The sequence below is a fragment of the Anabrus simplex genome, chromosome 1 (assembly GCF_040414725.1).
Source record: "Anabrus simplex isolate iqAnaSimp1 chromosome 1, ASM4041472v1, whole genome shotgun sequence".
Taxonomy (NCBI): Eukaryota; Metazoa; Arthropoda; class Insecta; order Orthoptera; family Tettigoniidae; genus Anabrus; species Anabrus simplex.
In genome coordinates this window covers 1,074,910,418-1,074,933,565 of record NC_090265.1, presented here as the reverse complement: position 1 = coordinate 1,074,933,565, position 23,148 = coordinate 1,074,910,418, and the positions used below count along the sequence as shown (strand labels likewise).

General features: G+C 38.6%; 1 protein-coding gene across 5 annotated transcripts in view; it reads left to right on the top strand.

The window, feature by feature from the left end:
* Positions 1 to 18,089, top strand: part of Csk (C-terminal Src kinase) — a 664,783-nt gene extending 646,694 nt beyond the window's left edge. For all 5 annotated transcript variants that reach the window (XM_067137182.2, XM_068225400.1, XM_067137181.2 and 2 more), the window contains 3 exons: positions 2,428 to 2,514; positions 12,996 to 13,088; positions 17,639 to 18,089. In XM_067137182.2, coding sequence (XP_066993283.1) covers positions 2,428 to 2,514; positions 12,996 to 13,088; positions 17,639 to 17,722 — 264 coding nt within the window. In that variant the 3' untranslated portion in view covers positions 17,723 to 18,089. The remainder of the gene's footprint in view (positions 1 to 2,427; positions 2,515 to 12,995; positions 13,089 to 17,638) is intronic.
* The last annotated feature ends 5,059 nt before the right edge of the window (positions 18,090 to 23,148 follow it).

The following is a 23,148-nucleotide window of genomic DNA, read 5'->3' as shown; positions in this document are numbered from 1 at the left end:
AACAGGACGAAGTTTTAAAATTAGATACACGGAACATACTAATGCCATAAAATATAACAGATTTTCTGCGGTAGGCCAGCATGTACATGATCTAAAGCATAAATTCACATCTATAGAACAGGACATTGAGATCTTGGAGAACTTAGGAAAAGGAAGTTTGCTAGATGTTATGGTGGGTTGCTATATACACCTGGAACAGTATTTTAATCCAAACCTTAATTTAAATGAAATTTCTGAAAAATCAAATATTCTATTTGATTTCCTTATTGAGTATGTATATATTCCGGTCAATAGGACGGTGTTTCATATTATGCATTATAGCTTTACTAGTTGATTTTTACGACCACGCCCTCCGGAGCTCCAACAGGTTGCCGTTCCTCAGTTGCTCCTCCCACTTTGCCCTATTTCCCCCCTTCAGTCCCGACCAAACTTGGACACTTGATTACTATCACAACACTGCTCGCTAGGCTTCATTGTGCTTCGCATTGACAGCGATCTTTTGAGGTGAGTCACGTAAAAACGTTTACATTATAAGACGTAATTTTATATATTGCCTCTTCAGTTAAGTGATAGTTTGTTACATTCCTATTATTACAGGTCCGCAGTGAACTGGGAACGTTGTACTTGTTAACGTCTTAAAGGACCGATTGCTTGTTTCCACCTCACTAGGATAGCTCCATTAAAGCGACTCTGAAGGTTTTATTGAAGTATTTTAATATGATTCTAATGCTTCTTCAAGATTATTTTATTTTTAAGTTGTTGTTCTTTTAAATCCACGTTATTTTATAAGTGAGCAAACCAGTTTGCATATGTTTTCATCAATTTATGGCTAAGACTCTCAAGTCTCGGACTTGTAGAAAATATGGACTTTGAGACAGTATAATCGTAACACAGTTTTAAGTTGTTAATATGGTTTTAAATTGTGTTCAATTTGACGTAGATAAACTTATGTGATTGCCAATTTTTCCAAAAACCTATATCAGCTGATGATGACGCAGACACCGGGCGAGTTGGCCGTGCGCGTAGAGGCGCGCGGCTGTGAGCTTGCATCCGGGAGATAGTAGGTTCGAATCCCACTATCGGCAGCACTGAAGATTGTTTTCCGTGGTTTCCCATTTTCACACCAGGCAAATGCTGGGGCTGTACCTTAATTAAGGCCACGGCCGCTTCCTTCCAACTCCTAGGCTTTTCCTATCCCATCGTCGCCATAAGACCTATCTGTGTCGGTGCGACTTAAAGCCTCTAGCAAAAAGATGACGCAGACAGGCGTCGAAACTAGTTTTGATTGAAATATATGTTGTAATTTCATCTAAACAACAGTTTTTATGTATTGAATTAGGTGGATCCAAATTATAATAAAAGTTGTAATATACCCTCACAGAAAAGTCCATGGGAGTCAAATCCGGTGAACGTGGAGGGTACTCGATACTTCCTCTTCGTCCTACCCATCTGTTTGGCAGGTGGCCATCAAGATAGGCCCTTACATCCCAATGGTAGTGGGGAGGTGCTGCATCCTGCTGGAATTACCATTCTTAATTCCTAAACATCTCTTGGATGCGTGGCATAGCGTATTGTTGTAGCAAGTTGAGGTCATTTGCACCATTAACGGTATCATAAAAAAAAGAAAGGTCCAATTAAACCAAATGCTGACAAACCACACCATACTCTAACTCCAGGTAATTTCATATGGTGCTGCACTGCCACATGAGGATTGTTAGCTGCCCAGTAGGTGCAATTAATGGAACCATTTAACTTAAACGTGGCCTCATCGCTCCAAACAATCTTGTATGGGAATTGATTGTCCTCTGCAGATTTTGCTTGGTACCACTCACAAAATGAAATTCACCTGTCATAATCATCTTCATTAAGAGCATGGACTAATGTAGAAATAAAACTTCTTCATTGGGCACACTTCAAAATGTGATAGATGTTCAATTTTGAAACTCCTGTCTCACGAGCCTCTTGCCGAACAGATTTTCTAGTCGACTGCTGAAATCATGCTGTGACTTTTCTTTTTTCTTGTGGGGATGGTGGATGATCGTGATCTTTCAGAATGGCTCTTATGGACGTTCTTAACAGATCCTTCTTTCTCAAACTTATCTCGCAAAACGAGTAATTGTGAGTGTTGTTGGTGCATCGCGTTGAAACTCCATTCTAAACCATCTTTGCACTTCACTTATGTCCTCAGTCTTGCCGTAGCACTTTATAATGAATTATCTTTTCTCTAAGTTTAGTCTGACTCCAGCTATTATTTTAAGTAGCCACAACTGAAATAAAAGACAAAAAGCGTGGTCGTTGTGAACTGTCAAAGAGTGTATTCATTTTATTGGGACACCCTCTATTCTGCATTTCCAGTGTGTGTTTTACAATTTAAAAACTTATCTGTGTTCGTATGGTCTGGTAATATACTTGTTTCCTGTATTCCAGAAATTTTCGAACAAGTCTGATATGTGGAGTTTTGGAATTTTACTCTGGGAGATTTATTCCTTTGGACGAGTGCCTTATCCGAGAATAGTAAGTGTACTTCAGTTTTTTTATAATATTGTTCTCTATTGAGAAATGGTAATGGAAATTATGTACAGTAGTGGAAATGCACTGGAGAACACCTGGTCAACATCATCCAATCCAAATGGGTTTTATGATGCAAATTGTTTGCATGCAGAGGACACTTTGGTCATACATAGAAGGGTACCAGTATGCGGCCATGTGTGTGAAGTTGCTGTAAAATAACTTGCAAAGTGATTTTCATTTTAACCATGAAAGCCGTGTAACTTTGTAACATTTACTTTCATGCTCACCAGATTCTCTCTCTCTGTATCTACTTTGCTGACAGCAAGTAGCTCATCTTAAAGCAGTTTGGTAAGATCCTACGGCTAGCTTACTGACTATTATTATTTATAAACTTCATATCCGTATTGATTGGTATCACTATATAGAAATAATATGAATCACCACCTTATCAATACACTATTTTATTTACTACCAAACTGGTAAATAGGGTCAATACCGGTTTCGACCCCTAAGGGGTCATCCTCAGTTGACACATACAAAATATCTACAAAAACATCACATATAATGGTTAATGTTTAAAATTCATATGTCATTAAAATGCTGGTATTAGTTTGGATATGCATATATTATGGGATTTATAAGTTTGCTCTATTTGAGCATTTATATAAGTCTTCTGTTCCCTTGTATACAGTGTCAAAAGTATTGTATTGAATGTAATTCATCCATTTGACAAAATGCTAGTGGATTGACTATTAAGTATGTACATTTACTGAGAGGTACATGCTATTCTACTTTACAATTTATATTACACAATATGAAGTAAAATTATTGCATTTGCACACATATGATGATATTAAGTTCAATGTAGGGTCTTAAAGATGTACTGTTTGGATGCTACAAGGTGCTACAAACTTATACATTAGTATTAAGGATCCACGTCAACAAGGTATCAAATACCAGTGTTTTAGTCATAAGAATTCAAATCAACAAAATTCTTCTATGTATTTAACTGAACTAAATAAGTGAATAAGTAAACCTTATAAACCACTACATGAAATGTAATCAGGATACTGAAAATCCAAACAGTACATCTTTAAGACCCTACATTGAAATTAATATCATCATATGTGTGCAAATGCAATAATTTTACTTCATATTGTGTAATATAAATTGTAAAGTAGAATAGCATGTACCTCTCAGTAAATGTACATACTTAATAGTCAATCCACTAGCATTTTGTCAAATGGATGAATTACATTCAATACAATACTTTTGACACTGTATACAAGGGAACAGAAGACTTATATAAATGCTCAAATAGAGCAAACTTATAAATCCCATAATATATGCATATCCAAACTAATGCCAGCATTTTAATGACATATGAATTTTAAACATTAACCATTATATGTGATGTTTTTGTAGATATTTTGTATGTGTCAACTGAGGATGACCCCTTAGGGGTCGAAACCGGTATTGACCCTATTTACCAGTTTGGTAGTAATAAAATAGTGTATTGATAAGGTGGTGATTCATATTATTTCTATATAGCTTACTGACTGTTAATGTTGTGACCACAGGACCTGCAGCTTTATAGAAATGGAAAACAAACATATTTTAAAATTCCCTCGCATATTAACTGGGATTGAAGTATGATGAACGTGGTGGAAATATTAATAATTAAAAGGAACAATCAAATAACGAATCAAAGCATATATAGAAAGATAGAGACATGAAAAGGAGTACATAAACTGTGTTGAGTTATCATGAGCCAAATGCTGTGGTCATATGGGAGCTGTTTTTTAACTAAGGGCCTTTAAAAAAAATAACCAAACATTTTATTTTCAAACCACATTTATTTTTTGGTTTTTCATAAGTTTCTTTATTTTCTTTGCCTTGTTTATTTAGGCACTTATCATACCTTAAGACTGAGTTTGGAAATCCCTCCTCAAAGATGTCTGCCGCCTGCTCTTACAGCCAAGAGTTCACGTCCATTTTCACTTCTTTGTCGTTGAAGCGCTACCTGCCAAGATGATGTTTCAGCTGTCGTAAAAAAATGGAAATCGTTCGAAGCAAGGTCAGGGCTATACGGTGGGTGATCCAAAACTTCCCACTGAAAGAGTCAATCACTTCCCAAGTCTGGAGAGCAGTGTGAGGCCTTGCGTTGTCATGAAGGAGCAAAATTCCTTTGGCCAGCATGCCACATCTCTTATTCTGAACCGCATGTCGAGTTTGTTCGAGGTTGCACAGTAGGCTTCTGCGTTGATTGTCGTTTCTCATGGCATGAAGTCCGCCAGCAAAACACCAAGCCTGTTCCATAATATAATTGCCATGATCTTGTGCTGTGTCAGCGTTTGTTTGGGTTTGACTTTGATAGGAGAAGTTGAGTGTTGCCATTCCATTGACTTTTCCTTGGATTCAGGGGTGAAATGGGATACCCATGTTTCATCTCCTGTGATGATTCAACATAACATGTCATCCCCTTCTTGGGCATAACAAGTCAAAAAGGTGAGCGAACTGGCCAATCTCTTTCGTTTGTGGTCTTCTCTGAGGAGTTTGGGTACCCATCGACAGTGCAATTTCCTGAAGTTTAGGTTTTCAGATGCAATTTTATATAGTACAGACCTAGACATTTGAGGAAAATCCATTGAGAGAGTGATTATTGTGAATCTTCTGTCCTCATGAATTTTTGTGTCAATTGTATTCGCCAAATCTTCTGTGACCACAGATGATCAACCTGTGTGTTCTTCATCATGAACATTTTCATGGCCACTTTTGAACTCTTTTACCTATTTTCGTACTTTACCCTCGCTCATGTGGCAGTCAGGTCAGAATATATTCTGCTACCGTGTGCGACAGTAGACGGTACTACCTGCGACTGTCTGGCTGAGGGTCTGGCAGCCGATACCAAGGGAAAACCAATAGCTGTGAGCAGAGGAGTTTTCTCTTAGAAGATTGGATAAGATGAGACCTTTCTTTGGGAAATAACACATAAATTCATCAGCTGCTGCCTTGCAGTGAGGCAGGGGACTGCCAAAGGCTAAGGGAGACCACCCTGAAAGAAAATCCTCTAGTACGTTAGGCCTAGCAAGTCAGTAGAGTAGTACAATGCAGTTGCTTTCAAAACCAAAACGAGCCTCAGAAAGAAACATCAACTGAATGTCGACAATACTTCAAGTACTCTTGGAACTAATGACAACGTCATGTCCGATGTTCATTCAAGATGTACAAGAAGAACCGATCATAGAAACAAGCTTTGAACTGGAACCTTGAATGTTATGACTAACAGGAAAATGCAGTGAAATCATGGATTTAATGAACCGTAGTCATATTCACATCCTAGCGCTAAGTGAAACCAAATGGAAAGATTGCAACACGAGAATGTTAGAGGATGGATATAAATTATACTGGAGTGGTAATCCTGCAGTGGCGAGGAATGGAGTTGGTTTGATACTCCATAAAGACATCGACAGTGTAACAGATGTTTCATTCATCAATGAGAGATTAATCAAAGCTAAAATATGCCTAAATGGAGAAACCCAAACTGTGATCCAAGTTTATGCTCCTCAGCAGTGTTGTAGTGATGACCAAAAAGCAAGCTGTTGTGTATATATACAGTGGATGCCGCTTATTTTGATCACTCTGGGACGCAGGTAATTTGATAACATTAACCGACTGATAATAGTATCCGAAAAAAGATTGATAGGTAGCCTATTGTATTTATTCATAACCTACGTGCACTACAATGAAACAGATACCGGTACACAGCACTGCAATACAGTTAACTGTTTTCAGCTTTGCAAAAGTCTCTCAATTTTGTTTGCTTCTGGTTGTCTCTCACAAGCCCATTAATTATTCTTTCATGTTCATAATGTTTTTTGAAGTCCACTGACTTACGCTGAACACTTCGTCGTATGATATCTAGCACCTCTCACATTTCAGCATTCGTTGGTGTTCGGGAAGTTTCGGCAACATCGTCATCATCAGCATCACTATCTTCTGCTCCGTGTTCTTCACCTCTCGTATCTAATTCCACAGAAGTAAATGCCTCACATATGTAGTCTTCTGTCTGTTTCGCATCAGTAATGATGCCCTCATCTGTGTTAATCCATTCCTGAAATTCATCTTCCATTAAGCCTGTTGGACAAAGTTCAACATTCTTCTCTACTTCTGGTAACTCTCTTAAAAATCTCCCATGTCCGAAACAGTTCCTTATTGTATGTGCTGAGACAATATACCATGGCATGGTTAGAAGATGCAGGGCATCAAGAAGGCTGGCTGTTTTGGCAAGAGCGTTGGCACTAGTTTTATGTGAGTCCTCTTGTTTTCTAGGATTCTTGTGCGCATTTCATGGCAATAATACGCTTTCATAGTGTGAATGATCTCATGATTGCATGGTTGAATTAATGAAGTCGTATTCGCCAGTAAGAAAACCACATTGATGTTCTTGAGCTCACAATTCACAATGTGTACTGCACAGTTGTCAACCACCTAAACTATTTTACGGTCCAGCCTATTATCCCACTTCAGTAGACATCAGGGCGGTCATCCTTTCATTAGAGTTGGAATGATAGTCCACTGGAAACTTGTTGATGCTTTTAAAGCAACGTGGGTTCTTACTTTACCCAACCACTAACAGTCTTTTCTTTATAGCAGACATACTCGCACAGCATAACTGTTAGTCGTTCGTTGGAGGTTTTACGTTTTTAAACAAGTAAGTGTATTCAGGCAAGGCATGATAGTACATTGCAGTCTCTTCAGCATTATGGACACACTCGGGAGGGAATTCAGAAGCTATTTTAGGCCACTCTTCTATCCACCTCTCAGCAGTGACAGAATCAGCGTCCTTCTGCTCACCATGCGTTCGTTGGTACATTAGATTGTCTCGTTTCTTCCAAGACAGGGGCAGTGTAAACACGGGTTTTTAAAAGTTGGAAGCATTTCCTTTATATGCACTCTACTCGCATACTTCAGAACGAAATCCTTGAAATCACCCGCCAAGCAGTAATCCAAGCCATAGAACCCATCATCATTCATCATATATCTGTCATTGAAGAAACTCACAATAACCACCTCATCATTACTCCCTCCAACAACAGATCAGTATCAACCATCCTCAGCAAGTTGCAAGGTATTGACATCCCCATTCCAAATCTAATCAACCCCGTTAATAACTCCTCTAACCAAGGATCCACTTCTGATGTAGGTACCTAAACCACCAACATTAACAAAAAATCCGGACAAAGCCAAACCCAACCTACCAACATCCGCAACCGAGAAGTCCAAACTAAAGCTATTCCACCACCTCCACCTCCAATGCCCTCACTCCACCCACCCAAACCACCCACCTTTCGACGCCAGACACAAGCCAAAAGCATAAAGACAATACCTAACTCAACCACCAGTGCCACTCAGATCCGAACCAAGCGCAGAAAACCTGCTCCTAAGCCCACCTCACGCTCCAATCCAGCCACCCTGGCTCAACCCCTCCCCCGCCCCCATCCCTCTCTTATCACTCAGTGCTATAATTGCCTAAAATTAAATCATACCGCTGCTTCGTGCACGGAATCCACCCGCTGCAACAGGTGTGGTGGCCCTCTCCGCCACTCAGATTGCAAGGTGCCTTCGGACCAGGCGAGGTGTGCCAACTGCCAAGGCAACCATGCCGCCTCGTTTCCTGGATGCCCCGTCATCAAACGGGCAATTAGGTCCCATTATAAGCACGCAAAGCACCTAAACCCTTGCAACCAACCCCTCTCATTCCCAAACCACTTCTTCCCTCCGCAGTTCACTCCATCTGCTTACCAGCCTGGTCATGACACCTCCGCTCTTATTCGCATACTACTGAAGCTGCTTTCCCCCCACCTTTCACCCCAGATCCCCGCCGTGCTAAGTAGACAACTCCTCGTACATAAACTTTTCATCCAAGTCTAAATCCCGCCAAGTTCAACGCCTTGCCGACTTTCCTCCCTAATACACCTGCGCCTTTCCTCTCAAATCACTATTAAATTATTTTGATAGTTAAGCAACTTTAGGAATGGTCACCAGTTGGATGGGTGACCATCTCCCTTGCTTTGCTCTCACAGGCAAACCGTTATGAACAACCCACCTACTCCCAATATTGGGTAATTATGATAGCCTTGGACTCTGTCAACAGTGTCCCAAGGCCACTTTTCTCACCCTCCGGGGTGCAGGTCATATCCTGGCCAGTTTGATTTTCTTCAAAGGTACCACCATCCCTCAAAATCATTCTGTCCCAAACCCCAAATTGCCGAAAGCAGCACTCAAGGCCCACAAGGCCAAAGGGCTTATATGCTCAGAAGATCTGGGCTCCGCCCACATATCCGTTGAGACGCGTGGTCTACTACTACAAATGTGATAACGTAAACCGAATTGATGATCACAATAAACGGAAGATTTTCAATGTTTTAGTATTTGTCCGTACGGGACTTCATAAAAGTGATTATATAATACGGTTGATAACATTATCCGTGATTATAATAAACGGCGTCCACTGTATATATACTAGCTGTTGTACCCATACTTCGCTACAGAATTTTACAGAATTCTAGATGAAGTCGTGTACACGTTGTGAATAAGATTTTATTAAATTGCTTAATAATCGTGACGTAGGAATTTAAAAAACATGTAGGCGCCTTCCCCTAAACTACCACTTTTTTTTTTTTTACCATTTCATCCAGTGTGAATAAATTCATTTGCAGCCTCTATTGTAGTGCTGATTTCCCCAACTTTACATACCAATTTTCATTACATTCTGTTTTACCCATTTTCTCGTGGCTTGACATTGATATGGACTTAGAAACAAAAATAAAAATTCATGAATATCTGTTATCATAGCCAGTATGGTAAAAATCTATAAGACCTAAATGATGGGAAATTTAATTCTATTTAACTTTAGTTATGTGGTATTTATCGATAGGACCACTGATAACATAAATATTTCAGATTTGAATGTTAGGCCTTCCCCTAAACTACCATTTCACTCAGCGTGAATAAAATTATTTATAGCCTAGATTGTAGTGCCTCATTCCCTGACTTTACATACCGATTTTCTTTAAATTTTGTTCAGCTATTTTCTCTTGATGCCCAGACAGACAGACAGACAGACAGACAGACAGACAGACAGAAATGAAGGAAAATTAACAAAGTGCATTACCTGGTTACTGTGGACACAACCGATACAGAAATACTGTTCTTTTTAAATTCTGAGTAATGTACAGAGAAAACTCTTACTTTAGATATATTATTATTAAGCGTATGGAATTTACAGAATGGACAAGTATATACAATATTATACAAAAGAAAAACCTGCAAAGAATACATGGTAAGTAGGGAACAATTACACATGGATATCTAAATTGTTTATCCACTGCACTAGGGATTCTGAGACATCAGCAAAGTCTTTCCGGTCTCCACCATAAGCACGCAGAGGGCATTCATCCATTATATGATGCATGATCTGGACTAAAGCACCACAATCACATACTGGAGAGTCCCCGAAGCCTCACTGGTGAAGGGAGAATGCAGATCTTCCACAATTAGTGTGAAACCTGTTTAGTGTTGCCCATGTTCTTCTTGGCAAACTGAAACCAGCTGGGGTGTGGTTTGGTTTAAAGAGGCTTGGCCACTCCGGAGCAGTACGAATCCATTCCTCTTTTAAATTGAAACCAGCATCCATTAGATTCTTAGCTGTTTTCATTGGTGGCTTACGGGATTTCAGCCTTTGTCTCCAGAGATCTGCAACATCTCTGTGGATATGTAGAGTATATATGGCACATGCATGACCTTGATCTATGTCACTAAGTGGTTGCTCCAGACACTTGAGTTTACATTATGCTTGCACTCTATATTTTTATTCACCACAAATGTGGAGTGGAAGCTCATTGGCAGTGAGACATTCAGCAAGCACACACTTGCGTGCTTAAGATTCACTCCGCCCAATGACAGGTTATAGATAGAAAGACAGGAGCAATGAAAGGAACACTTAACAGGAAAAAGTAACAGGTCAGTGTGGGAAGAGGGAGAGATAGAAAGAAAATACAAAAGGACGTCTTAATATATACTGCTGCTTAGAAATAGATTTGGCTCTATTCCTCATCAATCCCTGTTCTTCTACATCTGTCTCTTCTCAGCCTCCGTCGAGCTCATTTCTGCTTCCTAGCTTCATCATGATGGCAGGCTTCAACACTAGTTTAGGGGCCAGCTTGACAGATCTTCAATATGGGAAATATAGGAGAAGAAGAAATCTGGACAAGCAAAGAAATGAAGAAAAGACATAAAGATAAAGCTGAATACAGATAGTAAAAGAATAGGAACATGGAACAAACACACACACTAGGAGGAAATGAACATGATAGGTAAGTGTATGAAGAGGAAGCAACAGAAACCACAATAGGATAATCTCTGCATCTTCATACACTGCTGTCTTCAAATAGATGGGCTCTCTCTTCATCAGTCCCAGTTCTTCCCACATGTTCCTTGTTGGTCCCCAACAAGCTGGTTTCTGCTGTTGTGCTGCATTGGGAGAGTGGGCATCTGCACTCAGATTTTGATCTGAGAATTTTAGAATAAGAAGGAAGTCTTACCAGGACAGGAAAAGGAAAGAGAGAAAAAATGCAAGTACTTCCATCTTGTTTATTTACTTATCAAGAGAAAAAAGTGCATATAGGTATATCATAGACTAGAGCATACAGATTCCTGGAGAGGTGGAAGGTAAAGGCTTAGTACTGAATGAGATAATACTTAGTTATATTGTTGGCTGTGTTAACCTCAGGGCTGTGAGCCTCTCCAGAAGTGAAACCTCTCAAAATTTATCTATTGGAAAGAAACAAACAAGTATCAAATCAAGTTGTATAGAGGTAGGAACATGAAAAGGAACACATCATATGGTGAGCATAACAGTGTGCAAAAGAAGCAGCAATAGAAATAGGAGAAAACACAATTCCTGCATCTTTGTGCACTGCTGTCTTCAAACAGACAGGCTCTCTCCTCTTCAATTCCAGCTCTTGTAGATTAATCTCTTTTCAACCCCTGACGAACTCTATATGTGTCCAACCCTTGTTCCATTTCTCTACGGGGTCAGGTATGAAGTGAGATGAATCTTCTTAGCGAGTTTTTTTTACAACCAGTTGCCCTTCGTCAGAGGAGTTAATGAGATGAATTAATAACGTGACATATGACATGAGGGTGCCGGCACATAGCCTACTCCTGTCGAATAACAAGAAGGGGTCTCCTCAAGGCTTAACATCTCTATCTGATGGCCAAATCGCCATCAATGGCCTCATATGCTCTCCCTGCATATGAACACAGTCGAAAGATTTGGAATTGAATCCAGGCGTTTGGCACACAATCTAATGATTAAAAATTGTATACCACCACCTCTCCTATCTTTCCGGCCAACATTCTGATGTTGAAAATGTTTTTGACCAACGGGACTCGAACCAGCTAATCATGGTGTCAGACTTGATGCCTTAATGATCGTGGCCACGAGGCAGAATTTTCATGTTCCTATCTATGACGTACTTTCTCAACTTACTTTTGTATTATGAAATCCACATTTATAAGGGGGAGCCAAATATCCCTTTGCTGCCTGAGCGAGGCAGCCTCTACATTATATATTATAGAGCATTTCTGTGTTAATCCATGCAACAAGAATGACACTCGGGAGTATTTGGTATTAAATTTTTATAATACTGTAGATTTGTTTTAGATATTTTAATAGTATTGCCACATTACTTCATGCCCATCTTCTCTTCTGCTCTCTGATGTTAAACATCAACATTTTTTGCATGGGATGGTGATAAATTGAGTGTCCTTGTTGCTAGAATCTAGCCAAGGTAACTAATAACAGAAATTTACCAAATTTCATATCTCACTTCACTTGTCTAAAAACATTATTGACATAATTACTCTGGAAAATTACAACTCAACATGATTCTGTGATAACATTTCTTTGAAAAAGCCTTTTGCCTATACACTACTGTCTTCATATAAGCAAGATACTAACAGTACCAACCTAACAGTAGCTTTGGTTCAAATCTCACTCGATACAACTAAGATTTTAAAATGTGGCTGATGAAACAAGAGTCAGATACAACTCCAAGCTTGCTTGAATTATTTGGTTGTGTAATTTCATTTTCCACTTATTTTGTTTCCATTGTTATAGTGAGACTCTTGAGAGCTGCTGGTAATGCCAGTCATCCCACTTTACATTGTCTGTCAGAGGAAGAGGAATTGTTGAATACATTTTGTGCTGAATAATGTATCTTGTTAGCCAGTACTACATACGGTGTAGAGGAAAATGAACTGCATATCCAACAACATTCTATCTTCACTTAGTATGCCTATTTAGTGCATGTGCGTGCATGGGTTGATGGGGCTACATAAGGAGAAACTAAGTAGCCTTCACACTAACTTGCAGTAGGCTATCTCTTACAAGAAGTGAAATCATCTCTTTGTTTCAGCCTCTTGCAGATGTTGTCAAACATGTGGAGAAAGGTTACAAAATGGAAGCACCTGAGGGATGTCCAGCAGAAGTTTATGAAATTATGAGGCAGGTAAGTGATCTTGCCCTGTTTGATTAAAATTCATTCTCAGTCTCTGTTGAGTTAATTATATTCCTTAACAACCAACCCCATGGCACTACAGCCCTGAAGGGCCTTGGTCTACTAAGCAACCACTGCTCAGCCCTGCAGGCTCAGGCCTGCAGATTACAAGGTGTCGTGTGGTCAGCATGATGAGTCCTCTCAGCCGTTATTCTTGGCTTCCTAGATCAGGACCGCTATCTCACCATCACATAGCTCCTCAATTCTAATCACTTAGGCTGAGTGGACCTCAAACCAGCCCTCAGATCCAGGTAAAAATCTCTGACCTGGCCGGGAATCAAACCCTGGGCCTCTGGGTAAGACGCAGGCACCTTACCCCTACACCACGGGGCCAGCGATAATTATATTCCTTAGCATTAGTAAATATGACAAATCAGTTGCCAATTGCCTGTAGAAACCACATAAACACAATACATTATTGCAGAATGGGTGGAAATACTTTATGAAAGACAAATAAGCTGATGCTCAGTGGTACAAGGCAAAATTTCGATGAATTCCAGCAGAACTACTATTACTGTGATGAATTGTAACTGTGACAAATTGTATTTTTGGGGCAAAAGATAATAGTTACAAATCATGTTTCTGTGTCAAGTTATAACTGATACAAATAAATTGTGGTGAGTTCCCCAGATCATGAAGTAAAAGTAGTATTTTCATTGTCATTGGCAAGTAGATTGAGTGTTTCTACTGTGAACGTCGAAGATCTCTGTGGCACATTCTTGTAACACAACATTTGACTTTTGTTATGGAGAGGGAGTGGTTCAGTGTGTTTTTTTAAAATGAACATTTTGTGTCCATCCATTTAAATAGAAATAATGTCTAATAATTTTCATTTTCCTACCTGGACTTCAGACAAGTGCATGCTATAGAAACTTTTTGGAACACAGGAACTAATGATATTATTCTGGGACTGTCCTGAAAAATCCATGATGTGTCCTATTTTCCTTCCCAACTTCCTGTCTTTGATGTGTTTTCATACCATATCAACTGCACTGCACTTTTCTTCACATTCTGATATATATATATATAAATGGCCCATTATTGGACATTATAAATTTTCCAGCTAACTCATTCCTGGTTGCCAGCGTTTCGCCCTCGTGTGCTAGGTTGGGCTCATCGGTTGGTACCTAGCACACCTACCAAGACTCTGGCTAGTGCATACCGTGGAGGCCACTGCGTAGGCTACTTGGAGCCACCGGCTTTGTCTCTTTACCAAAAATTGATGCCTGGTTGGCTATTAGATGATATAGATGTTTACTCATTCAGGACAAATATTTTTGATTCCCTATGGGAATCAACATCTATATCATCTATATCATATATATATATATATATATATATATATAATAACTTGTCCTGACTGACTGACTGATTGATTCGTCATCGCCGAGCCAAAACTACTGGACATACAGAAATGAAACTTTGGGGATACATTCATATTAAGATGTAGGTGCTCGCTAAGAGAGGATTTTTGGATATTCCTTAGCTAAGGGGGTGAAAAGGGGGGTGAAATTTTAAAATGAGTGTATCTATATCTCAAAACTTTAAAAGTTTACAGATGTAAAAATTGGTATTTAGAATCCTCTTTAAAAATAAGGAAACACATATTTTTTTGTTTTCGGAAAATACCAATAGGAGGGGTGAAAAAGGGGTTGAATGCCTTTAATCAGGATACCGCTACTTATATCTCAGAAACTGAAGATATTACAGACCTGAAAATTGGTACTTTTGATCTCTTTTAAAAATAAAGAAACATGTATTTTTTTGTTTTTGGAAAATCCAATGAATGGGAGGGTGAAAAGGGGGGTGAATTTTTAAAATGAGTGTATCTATATCTCAAAATTTTGAGTTTACAGATGTAAAAATTGGTATTTAGAATCTTCTTTAAAAATAAAAAAACATACATTTTTTGTTTTTGGAAAATCCAATTAATGGGGGGTTGAAAAGGGGGGTGAATTTTTAAAACGAGTGTATATATATATCATAACTTTTAAAGTGTACAGATGTAAACATTCGTATTTAGAATCCCCTTTAAAAATAAACACATTTTTTTTTGTTTTAGGAAAATCCCAATACAAGGGGTGAAAAAGGGTGAAAAAGAGGTTGAATGCCTTAAATGAGGATACTTATATCTCAGAAACAGAAGATATTACAGACCTGAAAATTTGTATTATTTGGGATCTCCTTTGAAAATAAAGAAACACATAATTTTTTGTTTTTGGAAAATCTTAATTAATGGCGGTTAAACAGGAGTGACAAATTGGGGTGAATTCTTAGAAATACTATATCTACAGTATATCTCAGAAATGTAAAATGTTACAGACGTAAACATTGGTATTTTGAATCTCCTGTAAAAGTAAAGAAACACAGGTAATTTGTTTTTGGGAAACTCCACATAACAGGAACTAAAAAGGGGGTGAAATTTTAAAATGAGCATTTTTACAGTATATCTCAAAAACTTAACATGTTACCAAAGTGAAAAATAGTATTTTTTATCTCTATTGAAAATAAAGAAACGTGTATTTTTTGGTTTCTGAAAAACCACTTGGGTGGAGGGGTAAAAGTGACTGAAAATGGGGTTGAAATATTTTAATTAGGATACTGATATCTCAAAAGCTGAAGATGTTAAAGACGTGAAATTTGGTATTTGGCATTTCCTTTAAAAATAAAGGAATACGTATTTTTTGGTTTTGGAAATCCACCTAAAGAGAGGAGGGAAATTGAAAAATTAGTTGAATTATTTGTATGAGGATACTATTATCTCAAAAACGAAAGATTTTGCAGACGTGAAAATTGGTATTTGAAATCTGCTTAAAAATTAAACAAACACGTATTCTCGGAAAATCCAATGAAAGAGGAGGGGGGGGGGGAGGTGAAAAATTGAAAAATTAATTGAATTAATTGTATGAGGATACTTACATCTAATAAAAACTAAAGTTGTTACAGACGTAAAAAGTGATATTTGGATCTCCTTTAAAAACAAAGAAAAAAGCGTTTTTGGGCTAAATCATTTTGGGGGGCGGGGGTGAAAAGAGATGAATTCCTTTCATGTGGACACATCTCAAAAACTGAAGATGTCAGAGTCGTGATAATTGGTATATAGAAGATCCTTTACTATTAAAGAGACAAGTATTTTAACGGGAAATTCACTTTGGGGGGGGGGGGTGAAAGGAAGTGAAAAAAGTGAATTCTTTTTATGGGGATACTTTTACCTCAGAACTGAAGGTAAAACAGACGTGAACATTGGTATTTGGAATCTCCTTTAAACATAAAGAAACATGCCTTCTTTTTTTTGGGAGGGTGGGGAAGGGGGGGGGGGGTGAAAAAGGAGTTGGGAGCAATTGATTTTACTGTTCATAATGTACTTATTCTGATCATAAACTGATCATTTTAAATCTTTCCTGGGTTCGTTTTCAAGAACCATCTCTTCCTTTGGAGTACATAGATTACAGTAGATTCTCCTGGCATATAAATAAATATTTAAACACATTTGAAATAAACTATGTGAATGATATTGACCGTACAATTGTTCACATCTATAATTAGGTCAATAATTCATGGAAGTATATCATTCGTGTCGCCAGAAATCTCAAGCACTTGCCTACGCGCGACGATGGTGCTGGTCACATTGTCAGCAATGACAATGGCAGAGGATGTAATTTACAGCCAAGTAGCGGTATTGCATCTTGCTGTGGGTTCCAGACCATCAATAATAATAATAATAATAATAATAATAATAATAATAATAATGCTCTGGACCGTCGTCAAAATGTGCGGACTGCGCTGGAAACGGGTCTTGGCCGGGTAATGACTACGATTGCAGTACAGCCGCCAAGGCACCTAAGACGACACCACGCTGGATCTCCTCAAGGATTTGATCCATACTAAAATGCTTATAGGAAAAGATGGCAAAGATTTAGGGACCCAACTGGCCGGGTGGAATACCTGGACCTAGCCCGGGAAGTACAAAATCGATTGCTGGAATGAAAGATTGAAAAATGTTAGGAACTTTTCCGTAATCTCTCAGAAAACGAGTTACCTCGCGAATTTCGGAGGATTATATATAAAACGTTAAGCATTCAATTATAAATTTCATTATAATACCGTAGCGAAGCATGGGTATCTTGCTAGTATATATATATATATATATATATATATGCAAGTGTTCAGCACATTCTTTCATTACAGTCAGGTCGTAAGCATAAATCAAACTTCCTGCATCATTTCCACTCTGTTTAGTTAGGACTCTTCATCCCCTCCATCAACTTCACATTGAAAGGATTTATAACAAATTTTTGGTAAATTCCTTCCAGAAGGTATTAGACCAACTACTTACTCTACCCATGCTTCCTGTGAATGTTTTGTGATGATGGTCTTTGTATTGACTATTTTGTGTATACCTTTCTTACATTTCTTTTAATTCTGTCATTTTGCCAGTTTCTTTATTGTAGTTGTTGAATTTCTTTGATATGATTTGTTATCTATGTTTATCTATGTTTCAGGCATGGGATCTGCATCCTGATAAGCGACCAACCTTCCGGGACGTAAAAGGAAAGCTGGGTCAGTTAAGGACTCTAACTATTTAAATGACTCTTCTTCGTAGGCAAAACTCAGCGTTGACATTTGAGTGATAGAGAGATGTGATATCTCGTAGGAAAATGGATTGTGTTTAAAGTGTTATTTGAAGAAACCAAATAAACTCTATACGTCCAGATTGTTCTATCAAGAACATATCGTAGCAGTGTTTTGTACAGTTGTGCGAATGTGTGAATGTCTGTTTGTGTAAATAGGAAGAGACCTGAGAGAGAAATTTTATTTTGACACTCTTTTAATGAAAATGACACATCAAAAGGAACATAATTAGCTGTACAGTCAAAGTACATCTTGAAGCTTTTAAAAGAACTACATATATATTGCAGTTAGATGTGAAAAATAAATATTCTCAATTACTTTTCTGGTTGTCCTTGAGTATTCATTTGTTGCAGTGAGTATTTGTGCTTCACGTGTAATACTGACTAGAGATATAACTTCCTAGGCTACATGAGGCTACTAGTCTAAAAAAGCAAAATCTAACATTTAAAAAAATTCAGTTGGAGGTACCATATCCTTCACATCTTCACTTCTTTAGAACTTTCAGAAAGTATTGTAAAAGAGTACTTTCAAGGCTCGAAATGAGAATTGACTTAATGGGTTAGTAACATTCTCCGGTTATGACAGTTTTGTTCTTGTGAACTTCAGTCATCTTGGTTGTATTTATAATTCTTATGAGTTTCACTTCTGTTAAAGGTTTTACTAGTTTATTATCTCAGAATTGTAAGTTGATGATTATAATAGTAAATGGTTAAATTTATTATCTTGTTGCTGATGATGTGTAAAACACAAAGAAATTGTTTTGTATGCATAAGTCAACTATATTGTTTGCAGTCAAGGAGGTGGCAAGTTTATGACATTTAACAGTTATTTTATGATTGGGTTACAGAGCAATCATATACAGTATGGAAGTTATTGATTTTCTTTACATTGTTATTTAGTTTCTTTATGTACGGTACGTATATATATATTTAGTATTATCTAAATCCTTTGAACTGATGTTCATGACATTTCTTAAATGAATATATTTATTGTACATTTTATTGACAAGATATCTATACGATACAGCGTAACAAAAGAATACTACAGTATAAGGCAAATGTAATGAGCTGGTGAATATTATCTCCTGCAACTAGTCCTGTGCGAGTGTGATCTAGGGTGACCATTTCTGAATCACCAAAAAAAGGATGACAATTCATAATCTTGGCATTAAGTGAGATAGAGTGATTAGCCCTATTCCCGGCTGCCTTACCCCAAGAATTAAACTGGTACTCATTTTTTGTGTTCCATTATAACACAGACTGAAAATGCTTCAAAATTAGCTGGGTGAGAAATCACCTGGAACATTGTTTTACCCCAAAATACCTAGAGGTAACTTTGTATCGTACCTTATCTTACAAGGCACATTATATGAAAACCAAATGAAAAGTCTCCATGAGAAATAGCTTACTTCATAAACTAACAGGGCAAACTTGGGCACCCATGCTCGGACACTACGTACAACCGCATTAGCTCGTTAATCCGCTAGCCCTGTACGGTATCATTCAGCTCATGCAAAACAAGTGGATACTGTTCTCAATGAGTCGTGCAGAATAATATCTGGCTGCCTGAAATCTACATCAGTCTATAAACTATACTGCCTGGCATTCGTAGCCCCTCATGAGTTATGTTGTGAGGTCATAGCACAAACTGAATGCCCAAAGTCCATAAAGTCACCAACCTCCAAGGCGACAACTCAAATCAAGGAAAAGCTTTGAGCAGACAACAATGCTCACTGCGAACCTGACGTAGCCAGGTCACAGCTATGGCAATCCACTATACCACCAGAGTGGATCAAAGCCAAGAAAGCCTTCCTGAAGGTCACGACATGAACTAGAAAATTTGGCGATCGCTCAACAGACTTCGGAGTGGTGTGGGGAGATGTAGAGTGAATTTACGTAAATGGGAATACCTACAGGGTTGGGATCTCTGCGAATGTGGGAAGAGACAGACGATGCTACACCTGCGTATCTGCAAACTGTGCCCATACTCTTGCACAACACAAGAGTTAATGGTAGGCTGTGATAGTGCTGTGAGAGTGGTCCATTCTGGGTGAAGATAATCTAATCTGAGACATTTTTTTTTTCAATTATCAATTTATGATTATAACATTTCTTTATAGCATTGTATGTTATTGCTTCTGACTCGAGTAAATAAATATTTTTGGCATAGGCTGATTGAACGTCACGGCCATGTGCCGGTACAGAAGTGGAAATCTTTTGTCCTTCTGGGTGAACCAAGTATGCCTTTACCATCTCGACTAGACAGCTCCTAATATTTTCCTTAAGATATTTACACTTATCACAGTTTCAAAATGGTATTGAAATGCTGAGATATGAAAGTTATATTGGGAACATAATTACTACTATACAATACATACATACATTACCATTATAGACCGTTATGCCTTTTAGTGTTCAGTCTGCAAGCTTCTGTGAATTTACTAATTGTCGTCACAATCCTCTATTTGCAACTAGTGCTGTGGCCTCATTTATTTCTATACCTCTTATCTTTAAATCATTATAAACGGAGTCTAACCATCATCGTCTTGGACTCCCTTTACTTCTCTTACCCTCTATGACAGTGCATTATTCTCCTAGGTAATCTATCATACTCCATTCGCCTCACATGACCCCACCACCGAAGCCAGTTTATGCGAACAGCTTCATCCATCGAGTTCATTCCTAACTTAGCCTTTATCTTCTCATTCCGAGTACCCTCCTGCTATTGTTCCCACTTGTTTGTACCAGCAATCATTCTTACTGCTTTCATGTCTGTTATTTCTAACTTATGAATAAGATATCCTGAGTCCACCCAGCTTTCGCTCCCATAAAGCAAAGTTGGTCTGAACGCAGACCGATGTAAAGATAGTTTCATCCGGGAGCCGACTTCCTTCTTACAGCATACTGTTGATCGGAACTGCGAGCTCACTGCATTAGCTTTACTACACCTTGATTCAGTCGCACTTACTATATTACCATCCTGGGAGTACACACAACCTAAATACTTGAAATTATCTACCTGTTCCACCTTTGTATCACCAATCTGACATTCAGTTCTGTTGAATTTCTTACCTACTGACATCAGTTTAGTCTTCGAAAGGCTAATTTTCATACCATACTCATTGCACCTATTTTCAAGTTCCAAGATATTAGACTGCAGGCTTTCGGTGTAATCTGCCATCAAGACCAAGTTGTCAGCATAGGCCAGACTGCTTATTACATTTCCACCTAACTGAATCCCTCTGTGTCACTTTATACCTTTCAGCAGATGATCCATGTAAACCACGAACAGCAAAGGTGAAAGATTACAGCCTTGTCTAACCCTTGTAAGTACCCTGAACCAAGAACTCATTCTACCATCTGTTAGGGGCCGATGACCTCGATGTTAGGTCCCTTTAAACAACAAGCATCATCATCATCATCATCATCATCATCATCATCATCATCATCATCATCATTCTACCATCAATTCTCACTGAAGCCCAATTGTCAACATAAATGCCTGTGATTGATTTTAATAATGTACCTTTAATTCCATAGTCCCCCAGTATGGCGAACATCTTTTCCCTCGGTACCCTCTCATATGCTTTCTCTAGATCTACGAAACATAAACACAGCTTTCTATTTCTCTCGTAGCATTTTTCATTTACCTGGCACATACTGAAAATCTGCTCCTGAGAGCCCCTCTGTGATCTGAAAACACACTGGTTTTCATCCAACTTTCTCTCAACCACTGATAGCACCTTCCCTTCCAAGATGCCAGTGAATACTTTGCCTGGTATACTAATCAATGAGATACCTCGATAGTTGTTGCAATCCTTCCTGTTCCCTTGCTTATAGATAGGTGCAATTACTGCTTTTGTCCAATCTGAAGGTACCTTACCAACACTCCATGCTAATCTTACTACTCTATGAAGCCATTTCATCCCTGCCTTCCCACTACTCTACATTCAAAAACAAATTCCTAACAAAGTTTAGTTATTCCTTACTTATTATTTACACAGCACTTTCTTTTTTTAAATGTATTTTTGTTCCTTCTTGTTACATCTAGGAATTTTATGTTGTCCAGGTAATCTGGAAAACATTAGAAACCAATGTTACATCAAGTCATGTCTTGAAAGTCAAACATTTTGTGGTCGTGTTATACCTTGGTCTTTATTGATAACATCATCAAGCATGGCATTAATTTGGTTTTATTTTAACAAGTATTTTCAGGCATGCAAAATTATATATTCACAAGCTCCCTACCAATGACATTTACACACTTATAACTAAAAAATTTCATCAACATCTGGCAGAAGGTGGTGCCAGATGGAGAAATATACACCTGAAAAAATGGTTATCTAGCCACCCTGCAGATTAGCTACAAATACATGTGGGGATTTCTCAAGACTGCTTTTAAGATAAATTTTCTATTCTTTGTATGTCAGTCAAGGGCTTACTTGAACTGATGAGGTCTTGTTCAGCACCACATTCACACGAGGTGTCTGCGTGTGCTGGAAGGATCCCCGATTTCTTCAGGTTGGTCGTGCATTGAGGGACGCCCACTCTTTAAGCAGTTGAGGGACCTCCATACAGGGTAAGGTAAGTCGGCACCTGGAGCTAGTTCTTCCTTTGGTGACATGTCTGTGGGCAGTGAGCTCCTCCATCTGTTAAGACGAGTTGTCTCTGTTGTTCCCTCCAGTGGTAGAGTCCTAGCAAGGAAGCTCTTGCAGGATCTGAGGCAAGACCTTGCAGTTTGGTGACCATAGAGTGGATATCGATGGTCATTCTCTTGCTTTGCTCCCTTGGCGTCTGCATCAGTGGCCCTCTGGATGTTGGGTGGGGCTATTCCAACAATTGGTACATTTTCTGCACTGGTGTTGGTTTTAGGCATCCCGAGATTATCCTTGCGGTATTGTTAACTGCGCTATTAACCTGCTCAGCAGGTGCTGAAGCGTTCCACCATACTCAGCAGCTGACACACACAGCGCAAGTGCAGAAGTCCTCAGGATGTGCGGGCCGGCTCCCCAGGCACTGCCGATCAGCTTCTTTAGTATGCCATTGCATACCTGCCAACTTTCCCGATTTAGGCAGGAGACTCCAGTTTTTCGACAGTTTTTCCCGCCTCCCGATTATTTTATTATTTCTGCCGATTTTAGCTTATTTTTTGATGAACTTCAAACATTTGTTTTCAAATCTCGCCATTTCAGCTTTTTTTTTTTACGCCAGTGGCCGGAAGTCCTTTGCTCATTGGCCGCTTTCAAACGAAACATTGACGTTTATTAATGCGAGAAATGTTTGCGAATGTGCGATGTTTATTGAAATCTTTATATCGTGACGCGTGTATCGATTGTCAATCTCTCGTTCTCGCATTCTATGTTGGTGTTCGTTCACATCAG